At 41.7% G+C, this 17,621-nt stretch overlaps 1 protein-coding gene across 1 annotated transcript; it reads left to right on the forward strand.

Moving 5' to 3' along the window:
* Positions 1 to 1,548: 1,548 nt before the first annotated feature.
* On the forward strand, positions 1,549 to 17,551 carry sh3d19 (SH3 domain containing 19). Its single transcript, XM_076727625.1, has 22 exons — positions 1,549 to 1,630; positions 4,991 to 5,014; positions 7,309 to 7,348; positions 8,919 to 8,959; positions 9,243 to 9,282; positions 9,418 to 9,544; positions 9,942 to 10,116; positions 10,238 to 11,284; positions 12,141 to 12,254; positions 12,389 to 12,501; positions 13,014 to 13,054; positions 13,143 to 13,356; positions 13,452 to 13,520; positions 13,626 to 13,763; positions 13,847 to 13,919; positions 14,421 to 14,551; positions 14,691 to 14,749; positions 14,846 to 15,075; positions 15,744 to 15,793; positions 15,995 to 16,184; positions 16,633 to 16,736; positions 16,821 to 17,551. Exons 1-22 carry the CDS (start codon positions 1,549 to 1,551, stop codon positions 16,929 to 16,931), a joined length of 3,213 nt encoding a protein of 1,070 aa, XP_076583740.1. The 3' UTR covers positions 16,932 to 17,551.
* The last annotated feature ends 70 nt before the right edge of the window (positions 17,552 to 17,621 follow it).

Genomic DNA, 17,621 nt, shown 5'->3' on the forward strand with positions numbered 1-17,621 from the left:
TTAATAATACAAAAGACTAAATTATGATCTAGTATTATAGATTAAGATAAAAATGTATTGATCCCCGAAGGGAATTCACAATCTCCCCACAGATAACCTATATATAGTAATTACACCACCTGTACCAGCTTCAACAGCTTTTTTTTTTTTTAATTAATTAACAGTTTTATTTAGTCTTAAAGTTCGTTTAATCGGGCTCTAAATATGAGCAAATCTGTCGCGACATCTAGTGGAAAAGCTTTTGAATTGCAACTTTTCCCACGGAAGTGTAAAAATACTCACACAAGTAAAAGCATTCAAAATGTTACTTCAAATTCTACTTAAAGAACCAAAAGTAAAAGTATTCGTTATGCAGAATATTGCATATTATATTATTGGGTTATTTACACTGATGCATTTTGCATGAATATTACTTTCCTCATCACTGAGTGGTTTACAGTAATCTATAAAAATACATCATATTATTTAGCTGATTATGATTTATATTAATAATCACAATAAACGAAGTAACTAGTAAGTAAAGTTACCAGATTAACTAAACTAAAATGTAAAAGGTACAATAATAAGAGTATAAAGCAACTGGAAATACTTGAGTAAAATCTGAAAATTGTACTTGATTGCAGTACTGGAGTATATATACTTGGTTCATAGGATCATCTCAGATGGCTTTGTTGTCTGCTAACAGAGATGTTAATGCTAATCTGGGAGAGACTGACACATGACGCCAAATTCACAGCAACCTGGTGGAAAAAGTTTCTGCTGAAGTGTCCTGACAGATTTTAAAACGGACTCTGAAGTCATGTCTTTGTTGTGTTTCTCTCTGAGACTTTGTTTGGGCTAGTTTCCAACAAATCCAACAAATTAAATCTTACACATGGAGGGTGATTTCTAGGCTGATTCCAGTACTTTTTGAGTTAACGAGTAAAATTTAAATACTTTCAGGACAGCAAACTGTTTTATGAGACTTTCAAACACCATTTAGAAACTCATTCTGGGAGATCAAAACTGATCGAAAATACAGGTGAACACTGACCTTAAACAGTTAAACTATGAAAAAGGCCAGATATTCATAGTTGGACTGAGCAGGACTTGGCTTCATGACCTCAGTCCCTCATTCTGGTTTCAAACTGTCATTTTAGCCATATGACTTTTATTGGCCCTCGTCCTCTTTATGACAGTTTATGAAAAGTTGTCCTGAGGACATAAACGCACCTCTGAACATTTTTTCCCACACCTCACTTCAACAAATGAATATTTTCTTTTGTGGGAAGTTTGAAGCGGGGCCTGGTGGGCTAATCCTGCTGTGACTCTGTACATTCCCACGCAGGAGTTGGACGGAGTTGCCTGTTGGGGTGCTGACGGTGAGCGGCACCACCTCCATCCACCGCAGCGCACAGACGCAACCGCTGCGCGCAGGACGAGCTCAAACTGCCGCTGGACACCACAGCAACCGACCGCGGAGACCCATGAAGGAACCAGGTTCCTGCTAAAGGTTCGCTGGGATAATTGGTTTATATTTTTCTGATTTCTACATTGTTTTAAAGCTCGATGGCCGAAGCCCGGCGTGAAGAGGAGGAGGAGGGGGAGCGCAGAGACCTGCGGGACGTCCGGAACAGAAGCCAAACAACAGGTATGTTTGGAAAGTACCAGGCTGACAGTCCTCTGATGAGCTGCACAGTTTCCTGCATCAAATAACGGATACTTGGTTGAAAAAGTTTGATCATTTGGTGTCAAAATGGGAACAGACTTAATGCGCTTTGTACCTGTGAAGTAAATTTAATGGTCATTTTAACAGAGTAAACGCGTGATTTCGCATGTTTTCACCAATTTACTCAAACACTTGCTAAATGATGTAATGTGGGTGTATTTTTCCTCCCATTCCAGGCAGCCAGTGTTTTCCATTCACTACATTAATACGTGGAAATCAATGGCCAACTCTTAAAACTTAGTTTAGTTGTGTAAACCATCACACTGAAGGTCAAGTCTGCTTTCATTTCGTTCAAACTTACATTATTATTGTGCAGGGATGTAATTCAAGTGATTAGCTCACAAGAATAAAATAACAGTCACAATAAAAGTCTGAGTTTGCTGTTTGATTTTCCTGCCATGCAGAAGTTAATGGAAACTACTGCAACAGCGGGAAAAATACATCAAGCATTAATAACTAAAGGAAAAATCTAAAATTTACAGTCAGAAGCTGATTGATCTTGATCAACTTTCTTTAAAAGATCCTGAGGTGTGAGTATCTTTACATGTGTGTCAGCAGCTGTGCTTTGAGACCTCTGGTACTCCGTCAGCTGCTTTCACACACAAAGCTCTTATGAAGGTTGGTTGTCATGTTTGGTCTCCTGAGTGGAAGCAGACCAAAAGGCTTGAGCTCAAAAGCCTTTTTTAACGTTTGAGATCAAATAAAACAGGACGATAGAAAGGACAGTTTGCTTTCATTCAGTTAAATTGATGAAGTGATACGTCACAAACAGGGATCTGATTAGAAATGACTCGACGGCACAAATATGTCTTTGTGTTATCACTGAAAAATCCTCATTTCTCCATGAAGTGTGATCAGTCCCAGCCACTGATGGATTCCTCACTGAATGACGTTTATGTGCCTGCAGCGGTTCAGACTAACAGTGGCCTCGGGCAGCAGAGCTGGAAGCTTGCCTGTCGCCTCATTACAGTAACATCACTCACCTTTCCAGTCAATCACGTGGAGGTTTTAGAAACTTTGTCTGGCACCTCAAAGTGTGTCACCTGTGGCTGAGAAGGAAACAACTCTGTTTCTGTTTAGCTTTGTAGAGCTGAAACAGAGCCTGTGATTTAATGAGCAAACAGAAACTTTCATTTCCAGTCAGCTGCCACACGTGTTAACATTGAAACTGCCTCAGTCTGGTCGAATTTCCCCTCAACTTTCAGAAGAAGGTTCCCTGTCAGTGTACCAGTTGTCTTTGTTCCTTGTTTTTCTTAGCAACACCTGGTATTCAAACTCTTATTTGTCAAACTCCTCAGAGCCCTGCCCTGCTCAGCTAACTGCAGCCTGAGTGCCAGCTCAGACCACCCCCATCCCAAACCACACCCTGACCCCACCAGCTGTCTGCATGGGAATGTCTGTCAGCCTCTCCGTGCAGACAGGCTGCTGTGTCATGAACAGCAGTGCTTGTCTGAGCTTGATGCAGCTTTCGTGCTTTCAGAATAATGTTTTAATGTGATACGATCCGTCATGAGCGGTTTGCACCGGCCCTCAGCATTAGGGATCCACACCATCTAACAATTTCAGGTAGTTTCCACCGTGAATCACTCGCCTGCACCGACACCATCTAATCTTCTCTGACTGAACGTCCACATCAGCCGCTGACAGAGTGTTAGTCACTCATGACAAGTGAGGGCAAACAGTCGCCTGTGAACAGCAACATGAATGTTGTGTTTATCCCTGCATGTTAAATATGACACAAAAGTGGAGGACGAAATAATCAGGTCCAAAGTAAAAGTAGCAACAGCACAATGTGAAAATACTCCATTAAAAGTAATAGTCCTGCATTCAAACCCTCACTTAAATAAATATTAAGTGTTATCAGCAAATCTTACTTAAAGTATCAGAAGTAAAAGTACTCATTGTGCAGTAAAATGTGCCCAGTCAGTGTTTAGTGTCATAGATGCTGTTGTTGGATTAATAATACTGCAGCATTTCACTGTTGTGGATATTTAAGGTTGAGCTATTTTCTACAGAAATGCATCATATTTTGTAAGACCATCATATGCCAATGTTTCAGGAAGTCAGAAACAGCCTGTTTTCAGCCTTGTGGTGATGCTTTTCCAGCTAATACAAGAGTGTTTTTAAATAGTAAAAAGTACAGTATCGTATAGTATAGTAAAAAAAAAAAAAAAAAAAAAAAAAGCATTAAGTTGCATGAAATGGAAAGTAAAGTAAAGTAAAGTATTTGTACTTGATCAAATGTACTTGGTTAAATTCCACCACTGTGACACACTATGAAGTGAATCAGCAAACTTGCCCCTGCCTGTTGGAGAAGGCTAAAGCTAAACCCTTTATCAGACTTCACTGGTGGGAAGTTGTGGCTGGCGTAAGGCGGCACATGGAGGCAGAGGGCTTTTTCTTTCTTTCCCTTTGTTGCCATCCGCTCCACCAGCTGCTCCGTGGCTGCTGTTACTCTGCTGAGTAATGTCAGCATGTGTTCAAGTGAGAGTGCAGCAGTGAAGGGAAACCTTTCCTGCTGACTTCAGCAGCTTCCTCCTGCGTGTGTGGTGTCTTTTCAGGTGTCAGCAGCCCACAGATACCAAAAGATAAATCCTGATTACGAGCAGAATCCAAAACTTTATGAGCTGTTCATGGGGTTCAGCAAGTAGCCTTTTGACTAACGCCACCATCAGGATAAAGACTGAATTTCTCTGATATCTTACATTCCCATCAGCCTCAGCTGTGTTTGTCTTGGGTGGTTGTTAAGCACATGTTAGCATGCTAACATGCTAAACCAAGATGATGACTGTGGTAAACCTGTCACATGATTAGCATGTTATCCTTGTTTTTGTGAGCATGTTAGCAGGCTGATGTTAGCAATTAGCTCAAACACCAGTGTGTCTAAGTACAACCTCATAGAGCTACTAGCATGACTATGGACTCTTTATGTGGAGGCTAGCATGCTCATAATGTTGTCATTATGAGGGCTAACATGCTAATCACATAAAACTTTCAGACTAATGTCATTTGTGAATGGCACAAAGCTAAGTGAATATCTCTGTGACCTTTTACTTTGCTGGAAAAAGTGATGGTGCAGTCTCGTGTGGCACTTCCTGAATGACCACATTCCAGCTGATCAGATTGGCCAGGTAAACAGAGGAGAGCTGAGATATTACAGGGCCCTCCCTCTCTGCTCTGCTGTCTGTGGGTGTGTGACTGCGGGATTCATTGTCACACTCGCTCGATGGACCAGGAGGGAGGATCCTGGTGGAAATATCCTTCTGATGCTGAAGATTTGACACTTGCTGCTTTATTTCCTCACAGGTAGGGACATCACTGCATCGTATCACAGGAGACACACGTTGTGTACAGCACATCACATGCATGAGTGGCTGTAAAGTTAGCCAGACAACTGTGCTGCAGTGTATGTCAGAGCGTATTTACAAGGAGATGGTGTGTGTGTGTGTGTGTGTGTGTGTGTGTGTGTGTGTGTGTGTGTGTGAAGCAACAGCTTAATACTTCGTCTGGCAGCTGCTAAAAAACTTCTTCCTCATTAAGTCAAAGGACAGACGCTCTCTTTTTACATGTTGTTAAAGTATAACTCGAGGAAGTCACACCGAGGCTCTGACGGATAACAATTAACAGGTGTGGCAGGTGGATCTGACTGCCAACGAGGTATTTTCAGGCATTAACAACAACACTGACTTCAGCCACTGCCTGTGGCTTTCCTTCATTCTTCTGAAGGGTTTAATCTCGAATAGGAGGAAACAAATGAGTGCTTGTTAGAGTAGATGGTTGGCATTACTGATATTGCTCCCAGGATTAGCTGTTAACCAGTGGACTGTTGTTTGAGTAAGACAGTTAATTTAGGTCACGGCCAAATAGTACAGGAAATGAAAGCGTTTAGTGTGTGTGTGTGTGTGTGTGTGTGTGTGTGTGTGTGTGTGTGTGTGTGTGAGACGTAGCACCTGCAGAGTACCACTTCATTTCACTTTTGTCTGAGTATATACTGAACTTCACTGTAAAATCAGTCATTTTAACACTAACTTTCCTTTTAACCTTTTATCCCTTACAACAGCCCTGTTTCTAACCTTTGAGACACCTGGTATTATCGTCATACAATCACATAAACTCACCTGTTGAGCATTTTGCCGCCATTTTTTGGACTTCTGTTTATTTGTACATGGATGTAAAGTGTTGTTACGTTCAGTTATATTGCTAAATGTTTGATGGCTGCAGTAGATAAAGGTCTATCTACTGTGCGTGGATTACATCTAATAAAAGATATTAGATGTAATTCATGTAATGTACAAACACAGTAACATGTTGCGTTGCTCGTTAAAACATATGCAGTTCTTTGTATCAAAAAAAATAACTTCTCATCATGTCCTTTAAATAAATTTTGATTTGGAAGCATTTCACATGAACTGGTTCATCAAGATTTAATGGCTGATCCTGCTGGTTACTGGTTGGGTTCTTGTACTTCTAGTTTCTAAAATCCAGTCTGTAAGTCATAGCTTACAGATGGCTAATTGCTAATGTTAGCAAACTATTGACAGATTGATAATTTTGTGTAACTGATATCACTGATTCAGTTCACCTGCTTCTGCAGCATTATGCTGCACTCTTTAAAGTAAACTCAGGGTCTTCATATTTAAATATGATCCTTTTGGAGTCAGTGATTTTTGAAGCTTAGGACTCAAAGACAACAGCAGACATTTGATATCATCCCTGCTGATGCTTGGCCAATCCTGCACTGCACATCTTCACCTCTGCCTTTTTTCAGGGGCTTTTTGCCCTCAGGTGACAGTCGTCAGCAACACATCAGATCTGATTGCCCTAAAGGTCCTTGTTGGCCTTATCTGTTTATTTGGGAACATCCCCCGTGCTGCAGTTCACTAAAATTAGGGGACAATGTATTGCACTAGAGGTGTTACAAAGCCTTCACTGTTGACTCAGTGTGGATGTGAATAACTTCAAACACACTTAAAGCTGAAAGTCAGTACTTTAACCTGAAAGTCATTGTTTTATTTCCGAGCCAGTGTCCTGAGTGGAGTCCAAACAATGAAAATCTCTCACTGTCCAGACACTATCAGGATAAACATGGGCAATACAACAACATATACCATGAAACAGTCTAAATTTCAGCCATGGTGGTGATCTCTTTAATATTTCTGTGTATTTAGCAATGAAGCAAACCACTGAGGATGGCTGCTTTATGGTGATATTTGATTTAAGTGTGATATTTGCATCAAAGTACCTACATGAAAATGCTCATAAGGTCTGAGGATTATCTTGATTAATCGGGTCATGATTTCTGGAAAGAGATGCTGCTTTTGAGTTTTTCTTATGTGTTTTTTGGCTTTGAGCAACACAAGTTGACTGCTATCTACTTCCATTATATTCAAGAGAAGGCAGACGTCTCTACAGCTGACATCTCCAGAACTCTGCAGCTTACAATTAAAGTTTCTACTGCATCACAGTTTATATCTATATAGAGGATTTAAACCCTATAAATTACTCCTGTAACAAACTTATAAGTGACAGAAATCTTCATGACATGGATGCTATCTTTACTGCTTCTTTTAAAACCGACATCTCTCTGTTTTCCTCTGCAGATCATCCTGAAAGAACCAAGCCTGATCATTTACATTCTAGGTATGTCATTTTTTCCCATTAGTACCAGTAGCTGTGGATCCACTGTCAGTTGTTAAAACTGTGGCTGTTGCTGGGAACGGGGCTCTGTCCCTTTAACATTCAGATCTGCTGATGGTGAGGTTGTGAATGGACCAAACAATGCACTGATCTATTCTCACCGGCTCACAGAGGGTCAACACGGGGACGGGGACATCATGCTGCACGTTTTTTAGTTGTTGTTGTAGACATTAAGGAAAGTTAAGCCTCAGCGCTGACACTTGCAGAACTCTTGGAGATCTGAAAAATTCCAGTTTATGGTGGATCACAGGGGATGTTTTTGGTCTTAAGATCCTCCTGTTTACAGCTCAGCTAATCAATTAAATAACCCACGTGGTACCGAGACGAGGGCCGGGATCGCAGGTCTTTCCCACTGAGAGTTTACATCACCCTCCTGCAGTCAGTCTTTAATGAGCAGGAAATGTGTTAACGATGAGCCTGCCCTCCACTGTCAGGAGAATTTACCGTAGCTTTGGTAAAGAGACTGTAAGCCTAGAGCATCACAGCTGTTTTTAATCTCTACACTTTTAAACGAGAGAAGCTCAAAGACAGCGGGCCCGCATATCAGAACATGATGAGATTTAAGGATTAGAAAATAATCTTTACCACTGAGAGGTAAACAGCCTGAGGATATCAAACCGTGTCCAACATGTTTGGCTCCTGTGTGGAGAGAGCGAGGTGCAGAAGAGTAGTCATTTGTCCTGTGTTTACCTGGACGTGGCACCATTTACTGGGCACCATGTTTATGTAAGGTAGGTGGTTTTCAGCTGAGCACATGAACAACAGCTGCAGGGCTATTATTCTTCTCTTATGTAACTCTGAAAGTCACCATCTGTAATACTGGAACTATGTTTTGACATAAACCTGTGGCAGTACAGAACTTTCTGCAATCTATATAAAATATTTTTGCCTCAAATAACCAATAGTTTGATGAAAAATAATGGAAAAGTGAATGAATATTTACAGTGTTTGACTAAAGCCTTCTTGCTGTTCCCTTAATTAAACCATAACTGGCTTTGATTGAGCAGCTTTGAGCTCCTTCTGCGTACATGAAGCTATAAACTTCCTTCAGGCCATTTCCACTGTAAAAATGTTTCAACTGTTCTTTTCCACTTCAACCTCTTTACAGCTCTTTTCTTACTAATGAGCCCATCTGTTTATTATGTGCCACACATGCTCAATGTTTACATCCCGGAAAGCAATAATCTGTCCCTTTAGCGATGATACTGCTCATTAAAAGGCATGATGTCTTGTACTCCATTCTTTTACTCATCTCTGTACATCTCTTATCCTTTTTAAATCATTTTCCTCGTTTCTTTTTGTACGTTTTTTTTTAGCTTAGATGTTCCTTTACCTTCGCATAACTTGGCATCAACAGTATAAAGTAGCTGTGTGATTACAGTGTATTGTATTATGCTGGCCAGGGGTGAGTGCAGAGATTTCTGTTGAACAACTGAGTCACCACGAAAGTATGAACCCACTTGTCTGTTTGGGCCTCATGATAAATGGGATTCCTGTTCTGCTCCCTTTTCAGCCAAGGACCTCTGTCTTCCATACGAGCTGCTATCAAACGGAGTAAGTGTGTCAAATCTGAGCTGCAGCGATATTTTGAGAAGAAGGGTTAACTCGTGAATGAGCTTTTTGTAGAAAAATTGAAATTTCTAAGGGAGAGTTAGCAATATTTCCCTCAGAAATTCGTCAATAAACTTGTGTCATTTTTACCAAAAGGAAGTGAGATCTTCTCATAAATGTAGAATTTTGGTTGTTTTATGTGAAAATGTTTATTTTAAATGCGGAAAAAAGGTTTGAAAGCAGACAAATTTATGACGTATAATTAAAATGAACTTTCTTCCTTCAGCAAAAACAAACTCCCAGAGTGATCACACCAGAGACAGAAGGTAACGTAAACGACGTTGTCAAATCACATCATCAACAAGAAATAAATTATCTGTAAGTGTGTGTATTGTGATCTGTATTGTGTGTATTTCGGTGATCTGAATGGCTGCCATACATATGTGTGGTTGGTGTTTCAGGCGACCAGAGATCACCATCGTCTCAGCAGAACCTCTGGCCAGTAACAGCTGGTTCTCAGGATCCTCTGTGGTTTTCCCTCCTCCTCCTCAGTCAGGCTGGTCTGCAGGCATCCAGGCTGTCTCCCAGGTACAGCTTGTCCTACTGACAGTGTTTGATTCCACCTGTTTGTTTTTTCATGAGGTGTTTATGGCTGTGCTCCTGTGCTGTCCCACAATATTTCTTTTCAATCAAATAATTAAAAAAAAACACCAAATGCAAACTTGGTGCAAAATATTCTAAGCTGAGATGAGAATTTACTGGAGTTGGCCTAAAAAGTACACACCATGTGAAAGGTTTTAATTGTAAAATGTAATCTTTCATTCGTATCCTCAATAGTAGCTGCAGTCCTGTATGTAAATCACAGTTGAATATACAGCAATAATACATCCTGACACACTCTGCAGGTACCATAAGCAGAAATGCCACAATATACAGGAAAATAACATGTGTGGGTGTGTGAACACCTCTCTTTTTCATGACTTAGCCCCCACCATCCTATGACCAGGTGATTCAAGAGAAGACCCAGGAAGAGCACATTGTCAAGCCCACTGCAGCCCCCCGCCGGACCACCTGCACCACCACAAGCGCCACACAGACTGACCCTGTGAGGGACGACACCTCCACCCCTGCCCCACCGTCAGCAAAGAAAAGACCTGCTGGTGAGGCATGAGAGAATCACTGGTCGTGGTGTAAATGTGAACCCAAGTGTCAGTTTAAAGTTTCACCCTATTTCTGCTCTGCATGTGATGATTGTTTCATGGTGATCACGTTGCCTTGCAGGTAAAAAGCCACAAAAACCACCAAGACCATCACTGCCGAAACCAGTGGAAAGAGAGCCGGCTACTGAAACTGTAGCACCATCTGATGAGAAGGCAGGAACAAACTCTACAGTATCCACAAACACTGAGGACCAAAGCGACTGCAATTCAGATGTAAATCCTCCCGATCAAGCAAATTCCTCTAACACAAGCACCAGATCTGTCACTGTATACTGGGACATTCCCACAAAACCTCTGTCTGCCACTGCTACTGAAACTACTCCCTTGTCCTCAGACTCACAACACAGTCAACGCCCCGTTCCACTTCCTCGCACAAAATCCCGAAAGCAGGCAACTACAGAAGAGGTCAAAGTTCAGACTTTGGTCAAGCTCAGCGAAAACTGTGAAAACAGTCACTCTGATCCAGAGGAGGTCTCATCGAATCAGTATTTAGAGGAATTATTAGAGGTCTTTAGTGCAGGTAACAAGGGTGAGGACAACGGTGACATCGTTAACCAATCAGACGAGGCTTCACAAGGTGAAGATGCTGGTGGCGAGATGAACTCCAGCCACAGTCATCGCAATATCCTGTCCAGGATCCAAGCCTTTGAGAGCCAGGCTAGCAGCGAGGAGAAAACTGTGGTTGACCAAGCCAAACCAGAACCTCGACCCAGGAAGGCCTCCATCAAACCCCCAGTTGCTGCTAAACCCTCTGTGCCATTTAAACCTCAGTTTAACCACAGTATAGATAATGACAATCAAAATGTCTCATCATCCACAAACATTCCCCAAAACCCTACACCAACCCCCAGACCCCAGCCCCCCCAAAAACCTGCGGGACTATCCATAAAAGAGGAACTAGATACTTTGCTCAACAAGGTGGCCGCCCCGAACAAATCACGTCCTCCACTGGACAGAGCCATCAGCATCTATGAAGAGGAACCTTCACCGGGTCCCCCCACACCTCCTGTGAAGCCTTTGAAGGAACCCCTGAAACCCAACCTGAATATAAACAACCACAACTCAGCCTCCATGTCCAGTGAGAATGAGTATGTGCAAAGTCCATCAAGTGAGTAGTATTTTATTTTCAAATTAGGCTACTGCTCTGTAGGTATGCACCTTGATGAGTATTTTATTCCTTATAGATTGATCTGTTGATTCATGTGTTGATTAATCAACTGTTTATCATAATAATAAGCCTTTATTTGTAAGTGAAATTTCAAATAACGGGCATTCAGTCAATGCTGATGATAAATTAACATGGTTTAGCGAGCAGCAACTAGCAAACATTTTGGCATTTAAAGGAATAGTTTTGGGAAATTCCAACATTTTGGGAAATACGCTGAAGCTCTTTCTTTTTTTAGAAGGAAGAGTTAGATGAGAACTCTCTCATGTCTGTGCATTGAGCTGCAGCTTGGTGGAATTAGCCTTGCTATCTTGAGACCGGAGACATGAGGAAACAGCTAAATCTGACTCCAGTCAAAATTCAAAAACACACCTATCAACAGATGAGATTCAGAGTGTTAATTAGTAAGCTTTGGATGTCTTTTTAGGTGGATTTTAAACTTTGGAGAGACCCAGGCTAGCTGTTCTCCCTGCCTCCAGTCTTTATGCTATACTATGCTAGGCTAGGCTAACCGCCTCATGGCTCCAGCTCCATACTTAACATACAGATATAAGAGTGACATCTCACTTCTTGGCAAAAAAGGCATAATAAGCATTGTCCTAAAATGTCTTAAATGACTTTACAATTTAAATAAATGTAAATATAAATCAGCAAATCAAAGGCCTGTTGTTCTGGATTCTAAATGACGCATTACAGCCTGTGTCTGTGTCATCATTTCCGACTCCTGAGCGTCCAAACTCAGTGTTTAGTGTGACATTAATGCAAAGCCACTGTATAACTCCAGTGTCTCTTTATTCAGATCACACACCGGTCAAGCCTCAGCATAACGTGGACAGCAACGGAGGCTCTTTCTCCAGACAAAATGTAACACGGAGACCAACCACCATCAGGGTCCCCAGCAGAACTGCTTCAAGTGAGCCCGCTTCCCTCCCCTTTATCTGATTTACTGTCAAAGTATATTTACACTTTTAAATATGATGTGTTCAAAACACTTTCTTGGGACTCATCATGTTGGAGCACAGGTTTTCAGTATGTCTCTCTTCTCAGTGTCAGATCATTTTCAGGATAGTCCCCCTCCACTCCCTGCCCAGAAGCCTGTAGGGAACCTGAACACCTCAGTGACCCACAAACAAAGCCTGCCACCCATCCCCACCCTCCAGGTAAGACTTACGTCACGCCGAGTCGTCACATACCTGTAAACTTCAACACTACCTCTGAACGTCTCAGAAAGGTTAAAGGTTTCCACAAACAGAAGGTTACTCTTTGTAGCCTTGAAAATACAGAATGGAAGTGATTTTTCTTGTCTTTGCTGACTAATTAACCTTGCACATATTCTTAACTTCACTCTAATTTTTGAGTCTAGTTAAAAGGTTTTGTGCTGTTCATGTATATCTGCTTATAACCTGAGATGTGGAGCATTTTGAGGCCAGAAAATCTCCTGAAATCAGGTTTATCTTGTCTGTCAGCTGTGTGGTTTACCTGCTTCGTTTCCTTTGCTTTCCACAAACAAAGACGCTGTTGTAGCCCCATGAATACATTGGCTGCTGTTGAGCTGAAGCTAGCCGTGGCTGAATGCTATGTATTGTAGCCTGGTTTCTAGGGTTTCCAGTGCTGTAGGCTGTGCGTTTCGTTTTAGTGCTAATAAAAAATGCACAATCGGATTCTTCTGCAGGAGCCTTCCCAGTTTGGGCCAGAGTCGTCACTACCACCTCGGTGAGTGAAAGAAAAAAAAATCTAACAGCAAAGTTTAAACTGTGTACACTTTGTAAAGATGCAACTTCATGATGGTGCTGCACTTCAGGAGGCTGAGCACAAACAAGCCCCTTCCACCCCGGCCACCTCCAGCCAAAGTAGGCCCAGGAAGACCTCCCCCACCCAGCCTTCAGGCCACAGGTCGATCCCATTCAGCATCACGGCAAACATCACCAAGACCCCAGGCACAGAAACCCCACAGGAAAGGACCTGTCTTACCTCCAAGGCCCAACCCAGGCCACCGTCTCTACAACAAATACACTGTGAGAGAATTCCCACTGCACAGCTAAGCACTGTAATCAAGTTTCAAATGCGGCTTGATGAGCACCTGTTTTTTATTTTTGCTTTCTCTCACCAGCTTCAGCTTTCTCATGGGATTGCTGCCGTTGACTACAATGGGAGTAATACTGGAGAACTGTCTTTTCAGGTGTCTAAACTAAACTTTATTGGCTTACATTGCCTTTAAATAAAAGTGCAATATTAGTCTCAATTCCACAATGACAGTGAATATCTTTGTTGGCTTTTTCAATAGAAAAATGAAGTGCTTCTGTTGCTGGGGGAGACTGATCACAATACATTTGAGTGCCAAGTTGGAGACACCAGAGGCAAAGTCCACAAGTCTCGCATCAAGGTCATAACTCCTCTTGACTCAAACATGTCCCCACCACAGGTAAGCAAATCCATGTCTATGATACCTGAGGCTAACCTGCTCTGATCCACTAACCTTTAAGTATCTTTGCTCTTTCCCTGTAGGGTGTAGGCCCTGCTGGTTCAGGTGGAGCTGGTTATGGACTTAAGATGCAGGCCATGTACGACTTCAGTCCAGGTGACACATCAGCTTTTTTTTTTTTTAACAAAAGAGCTGCTAATACTGACTGGGATTAGACAATAACACAAACATGATGCTACAAGATTTGTTTGACATTTTGGAAAATACTCATACTCATGTTCTTGAAAGAGATACATTGATACCATTCTCATGCTCAAGCTAGAGACTGGAGGCAGTTAGCTTACCTTAGCCTCAAAACTGGAAGCAGGGGAAAAACAGCTAGCCTGACTCTCCCCAAAGTTAAAAAATCAGTACATGGATTAAACAAACGACATACAGCATGCTGGTAAATCAGCAGTTTAGGTGTTTAGGTGTGAGAGCCAGGCTAGCTTTATAGCCAAAATGCAAAATATTCTTTTAATGCAGGTTCATTTTTGAAACATAGACACCGGCTGCCTGAAAATAATCCAAATTAATGAAATTTGGAAGTTTTAGCTTGTTCAGGTGATGTTTCTGATGCCACAAACAGCTGATGATGTTCTTACTGTGCACACACAGAGGGTCCGAGCGAGCTGGGTCTGAGAGCAGGAGATGTTGTGACCATGGTGGAACAGGTGGACAGCGAGTGGTGCAGGGGCACCTGCAGGGGATCCACTGGTTTCTTTCCCACCAATTATGTCAAAGTCCTGGTAAGTTTCAACCACTGAAATCCATTCTTGCCAAGCATTCATCACCATTTCAGTGAGAACGAGGCTTGTAATTTAGAGTTGTTCACTATGTTTAAGGAGTCTCAGAATTAAAGAATTTCACTATCATTTCCCCATTTAGTCAAATTCACCAAAACCCCTCCCTGAACGCAAAGCGAAGCCGCCACCTGCAACAGTCAGGTACTGTTTTTACATCATAAATCATTCGCATTAACCTTTAAAAACCATGCAGATGAACTAACCTGATGTTTGAAATGCTGTTGCCTTCTCCTGAAGTGGTCCGAGATGTGTGGCGAGGTTCGACTTTGAGGGGGAGCACAGTGACGAGCTGTCGTTCTCTGAGGGGGATGTGATCCAGCTGAAGGCGTTCGTGGGACAGGAGTGGGCTCGGGGGCAGATCGGCACCGTTACTGGTATCTTCCCTCTTAACTTTGTGGAGGTCATTGAAGATCTGCCTCCACCGCCGAGTCAGCAGCAGACACAGACCACCAGGATAGCGCTGCCCGGTAAGATCACTTGGAAGCATCAAGACAAAATCCATTCATTCTTTTCACTATGAGCCAATTTGGCCACAATAGCGAGTTGATCTATATTACACATTTATCGAGCGGCTGTGTCCATCAGTGAAGGCCTTTATCCACCCTTTATGTTGGCTGGCATCTCCTTCTGTGGCACGTCAGGAATTTGTTCTTATGTTTCTGTTTCATTAAATCACTGTTTACAAAAGGTCTCGGCACTGAACTGAGACGAAGACGCTCCCCCGAAATCTCTGATATTATTTTATTAATTAGTTCAGTCAGCTGTTGAGCTTTTACTTTCTGCAGGTTTCTTGATGGAATCACCAAGTACTTATGAACTCAACCCAGTGGAATAACTGTTACAGAACTTGATCTCTGTTTTCTCTGCAATTAACACCAGATTACGTAGTTCTGTCCAGGAAAATTCCTAGAAAGCTATTATCAAAGTACATTAGTTATATTTCACATCGTGAAATTTGAAATGCCTTTTGAATGACATTCAAGTGAAAAAATATAGAATCTTATAAATACTAAATTTGTATATTTATTTTATTGGCCTACAAATCCCCAAATATTAAACCTGCATTATTTGTTTCTGATTGGATAACATATGCAATTCATTTTTAGTAACCTGTCGGCTGTTTTTTTCCTCACAGGCATGGCTGCTTCTCCGAGTGCACACCCTGAAGCTGCCAAACCTGCTCAGGTAACTAATATTTATATAAACACAGACATCAGAAAGGGTGATGTTGGTTTTGCAGCAGATCCAGTGTGTCCTGTTAAACATCAAAAAAAAAAAAAAAAAAGTTAGAGATAAAGGTTTGTTCCAGTGAATATTGGACATAATAATTTACTGACTGGGCAGTATAATTTGTTGACGGTCTCCTCTGTTCTCCTGCTCTCTCAGCAGACGTCTCAGTCCAGCGTGGAGTGGGTGGTGGCTCTGTACGACTTTGCCGGGAACGCAGAGGGAGATCTGTCCTTTCAACAGGGCGACTGCATCCTGATCAGCAAGCATATTGACGCTGAGTGGAGCCGCGGCCGGCTCAACGGCAAAGAGGGAATATTTCCCAGGGCTTTTGTTGAGAGCTGCACAGGTATGAAGTTTTCACAGCATCGATTTGTTGTTGATGTACCAGTGTGGTATTACTGCCTAAATACCTCCAATGTGTTGCCATCATGGTGAGTGTGCCTTACAGCGCTACCATGTGGTTGGTGGTGGAAATAAAATGTTAAATTACTCACAAATGTGATGGTAAATTACTTTTAAAAGACAGAAACTGCTCTTCAGTTGTTCTGTAGCAATTCAGTGACAATCAGTATTGTTTGCAGTACAGCTGCAACCAACAATTATTTTCTTTAAACTGCTGGTTTGAATGGATCAAGATATTCAGTTTACTATTCCATAAGTCAAAGTACCAAATAGTTAAGAAGCTAGAAGAATCAACTTATTGATTAATCAAATTGTTTCAGCTCTAATCAGCATAGATGGACATTTTTACAAACCAGCATCATTATCGTTCATTGAGTGAACTTCTTCAGCAGGCCAGCAGTCATCCAACAGCCAGCAGCATGTAGCTGCTGGTGGCAGCAGAGCCAGAGCTTTGTATGACTTCACATCAGACTGTGATGAGGAGCTCTCTCTGCAGGTACAGTGATTATCTTTTACATAAATTCACAGATACAAACATCTACTGAAAGCACCACCATTCAAACTCACTTCTCTCTCTCAGGTTGGGGATATTATAACTGGTCTCGAGTCCATTGATGACGAATGGTTCCTGGGTGATCTGAGAGGCAAACGGGCCCTGGTACCTAAAAACTATGTGCAAGTACTGGGATAGTACGACAGGACTCTCAGCACAAAAAGGACATGACGCTGCTGGATGATCGGAACTGAAATGAGATCTGAGGACGTTTTCAGCAGTGGAAGTCTGAAGTGAACTCTCTTCAACTGGAATACAGTATTTTATTGCCAAGTAACACATCTTTTTTTCCCACTTGCTGCATTAACTTAAAATTAAGTGTTCACTGAATAACTTATGGTTATAAATAGATATTAAAGCTGACTGGCAATTGAAACACTCTGGGTATTGACTTACAAGCTGTTTTGGAGACTTCAACTGTACATTTGCGCCATCTAGTGGTTCGTCTCACTACGCTCAATTACGTTAAAGCACATTTTGTGCATAAAGTACCTCAAGTTACCATTTTCTTTCACAATCTGGTTTATTGATTATGTGGAATAAGGTTCAAATTTTAAAGTCAGACCACTTCAGGGGAGCAAAAACATTGCTACCAGATTAGTCACCAACTCAAAAACCCTGTTGGGTTTTGCACCCATTTGATTTTTACCCAAACATTTTATTTCCATCTTGGAAGCACCAGTTTCTCCTGGACTGACTAGATATTGGAAACCTCTAAACACTGCTTTTATCTTACGAACTTGTAATGTTTTGAAATATGCTACATAAATAAAATTTGTATTTAATATGATGCAAAATGAGTTTTATGCAGTTCAGGCTTGATATTCC

This window comes from Chaetodon auriga, chromosome 4 (genome assembly GCF_051107435.1).
Source record: "Chaetodon auriga isolate fChaAug3 chromosome 4, fChaAug3.hap1, whole genome shotgun sequence".
Classification (NCBI taxonomy): domain Eukaryota; kingdom Metazoa; phylum Chordata; class Actinopteri; order Chaetodontiformes; family Chaetodontidae; genus Chaetodon; species Chaetodon auriga.

What these genes read in the sequence shown, in the direction of transcription:
- sh3d19 (XM_076727625.1), top strand. Translation starts at nt 1,549, where the DNA reads ATGGCCGAAGCCCGGCGTGAAGAGGAGGAGGAGGGGGAGCGCAGAGAC. An exon ending in GCATCCAGGCTGTCTCCCAG is followed by an intron (nt 9,545 to 9,941) that starts GTACAGCTTGTC and finishes TTCATGACTTAG; the next exon opens with CCCCCACCATCCTATGACCA. An exon ending in AAGCTGCCAAACCTGCTCAG is followed by an intron (nt 15,794 to 15,994) that starts GTAACTAATATT and finishes CTGCTCTCTCAG; the next exon opens with CAGACGTCTCAGTCCAGCGT.